Source organism: Carlito syrichta, unplaced genomic scaffold, assembly GCF_000164805.1.
Source record: "Carlito syrichta isolate Samal-C Ts95f unplaced genomic scaffold, Tarsius_syrichta-2.0.1 Scaffold288870, whole genome shotgun sequence".
NCBI lineage: Eukaryota > Metazoa > Chordata > Mammalia > Primates > Tarsiidae > Carlito > Carlito syrichta.
The window spans coordinates 29,205-31,976 of record NW_007232966.1 but is presented as its reverse complement, the minus strand read 5'-3'; the positions used below and the strand labels follow the sequence as shown (position 1 = coordinate 31,976).

General features: G+C 45.2%; 1 protein-coding gene across 3 annotated transcripts in view; it reads right to left on the bottom strand.

Annotated features, from left to right (window-relative positions):
• Positions 1–1,029: 1,029 nt before the first annotated feature.
• Positions 1,030–2,772, bottom strand: part of LOC103256041 (histone H2A.Z) — a 2,375-nt gene continuing 632 nt past the window's right edge. The window contains exons 2-5 of one of the 3 annotated variants that reach the window (XM_008053921.1): positions 2,632–2,709; positions 2,239–2,352; positions 1,760–1,889; positions 1,030–1,469 (exon numbers count right to left, since the gene is read on the bottom strand). In XM_008053921.1, coding sequence (XP_008052112.1) covers positions 1,408–1,469; positions 1,760–1,889; positions 2,239–2,352; positions 2,632–2,709 — 384 coding nt within the window. In that variant the 3' untranslated portion in view covers positions 1,030–1,407. Of the gene's footprint in view, positions 1,470–1,755; positions 1,890–2,238; positions 2,353–2,631; positions 2,710–2,772 lie in introns of all 3 variants that reach the window. The other 2 variants (XM_021710403.1, XM_021710404.1) reach the window with 2 other exon arrangements.

Below are 2,772 nucleotides of genomic sequence, written 5' to 3'. Positions count from 1 at the left end.
CGCGGCCGCGCAGACTGGACCGGCGCGACGAATGCGGGGAGGGCACACTCCTTTTCCTGAAAACTCCCACCAGGACTCGGGCACCCCAGTAGGGGGAAGATCGGGCCAGGTGAGACCAAGGTGTGCAATCTAGGCGCTTCCGGAGGCGCTAGAGCGCTGACCCTAACCCGCGGCTAGTCTTACTGCCTTAATTCAGCTGCATTTTTCTGACCCAGATGTCTCTCAAGCTATCGAGATATTTTGTAGCTTGCTGTTATTGCGAAAAGTAGCCGGGTTCTTGGGTGGTTAAAACAAGGCAGGACTAGCACCTTCAGAATGTAAAAAAAAAAATTTTTTTTCCATTTAATAACATCACTCCGGGGATGTTAGCCTCCACTCTCCACATTGGGGGTATATGTTTGATAATGCCCACATCCAAATTTTCAGTTTTCTAAAACAAAGAACCTGCCAAACACCAAGTGTCAAAACGATCTGGTAAATTCAACCACAAAATAGTAATTTTTACATAACATCATGAGCCAAGCTATTGTTAGCATGCTAACAACTTTAACTCGGTACTTTCAGAGAAAAATGTCCTAATTCTCTCTCGTAAAATGGAGATAGTATACTCTCTCAAATATGTCATTTAGTACAAAGCAGTGCCTGGCACACAGCACTAATATCTTCAAAGTCTAAATGAAAGTTCATTCTGTGTAGGTATATTTAAGACATCCCTACCCACCTTCTTCCACGCTAATAATCTACTGGTGTAGTGCTGTCACACACAGCAAGCACAAGTAATGTACAAGCTGAAATGGTCAAACTTAGAAACCAACAATCCTACTTCAGCTCCTAAATTTTTTAAAAACGTAATGGCTCATCATATAACACTTAAAAAATTATACTTAGGGCTAATTAAATTTAATCTGTTTGACTGTTGACATACAGATTAAGTTTAATTTCAAAGGAAGAAATGTGCCTATTTATTGCTGGATGAGATATTCAAAATAAACAAGTTCCTATTACAATCAAGCAAATTGAAAACACAACTAGTTTGGGATATGACCTTTATTGAGCTTATCCACCAGAGTGGAAATAATGTCTGTACAAAACCAAATGTTTGTTACTATAACTTCTGCATCACAATTAAAAGCTAAACAGTTTTTTAAAAACAGTCAACTCAATCAAAACCCACTACTTCGGAATCAATAGCTTCTTTGAAGCCACAGTAACACTTAAATATGGTTAAGACTCGAATGCAGAAATTTGGTTGGTTGGAAAGCTAATTAAACTTCCAACTTGCTCAAATAGAATTACAAAAAGGCAAAATTGTGTTTTTCACAGAGATACAGTCCACTGGAATCACCAACACTGGACAGCTGCTAAGAGTATTTAGAGTCCTGAGAATATAAGGAATCCAGGCATCCTCTAGACAGTCTTCTGTTGTCCTTTCTTCCCAATCAGAGATTTGTGGATGTGTGGAATGACACCTAGGAGAGTGACAGGGATTAAGTCTACTTTTTAAGATGCATATAAAAAAAAATCACTCAGTACTTGCAACCAAGGCAGGGTCTTTAAAAACATTAAGCTCAAATATCAAGTAGAAATTCACTGGGTTATAGACATGTAATTCAAATTTAAAGACACAACCAGACTGCATCAATGAAAATATATTTAAATGATGTATATTTAAAGACTAAAACTTACTAGAGGACACTAATGCAACAAAGAATTATTTCCTCTACAAGAAATTATTTTCAAAGACTCAGTAGTTACATACCGCCACCAGCAATTGTAGCCTTGATGAGAGAATCCAATTCTTCATCTCCACGAATGGCAAGTTGCAAGTGACGAGGGGTAATACGCTTTACCTTCAAGTCTTTTGAAGCATTTCCTGCCAGTTCAAGTACCTAGAAGGCAGATCCCAATCTCCTTTCAATTTCCTTTTAGTCAAGAACCAAAGAACAGTCTCAGACCTTCACCAATGCAAATCTACCAACCGTCGTCGCCCCCGACTACCTGAAGGACAAGATACACAAAAGCTACACAGAGAGCACGCAATTTTATTTCCAAGACCAGCCAACTCGGGCTCGGGAGGTCCCCGTGCCAGACACCAGCTCCCTCTAGCGTCCTCCAGGGCTTCTCGCCGCGTCCGGAGCCTGGGAGTTTTCTTGCATCACTTTCCTCCTTCCCTAGCCGCCTCTGCCGCCCGCCCCCCCCCCTGCACCTTTCCCAGATCCTAGGCATCCACCCGTTTACCTCTGCGGTGAGGTACTCCAGGATGGCTGCGCTGTACACTGCGGCGGTGGCGCCCACACGTCCATGACTGGTCGTCCTGGATTTCAGGTGTCGATGGATGCGGCCCACTGGGAACTTAATTGTAAGCACAAACAAAAATGCACAAAAAATATGAGCGCCAACGACGGGAAAATCACACGCGCGCCAAAACAAGGGGCACGCACGCCGGTGCGGTAGCGGGCCCCGCATGGGCACACGTGAGACCCCCCCCCGGTATTTATCGTATCGGCAGCCGGAGTCGCGACACTGCATCGCCCACGCCAAGGCCCAGCGCCCACCGCGAGCGACGATTCGCAAGAAAAGGGGCGCGGGGAAAAACGCCACGACTCCCACGCTGCACGGGCAACTCCTGACCTGCAAGCCTGCTCTCTGGGAGCGGGAAACCGCCTTTGTCTTGGCCTTTCCGGAGTCCTTCCCAGCCTTGCCGCCAGCCTGCGGTGCGCACAAGCCCGCGAGCGGAGGAGGAACGGAGAATATAGAATTACCAGGGCGGCG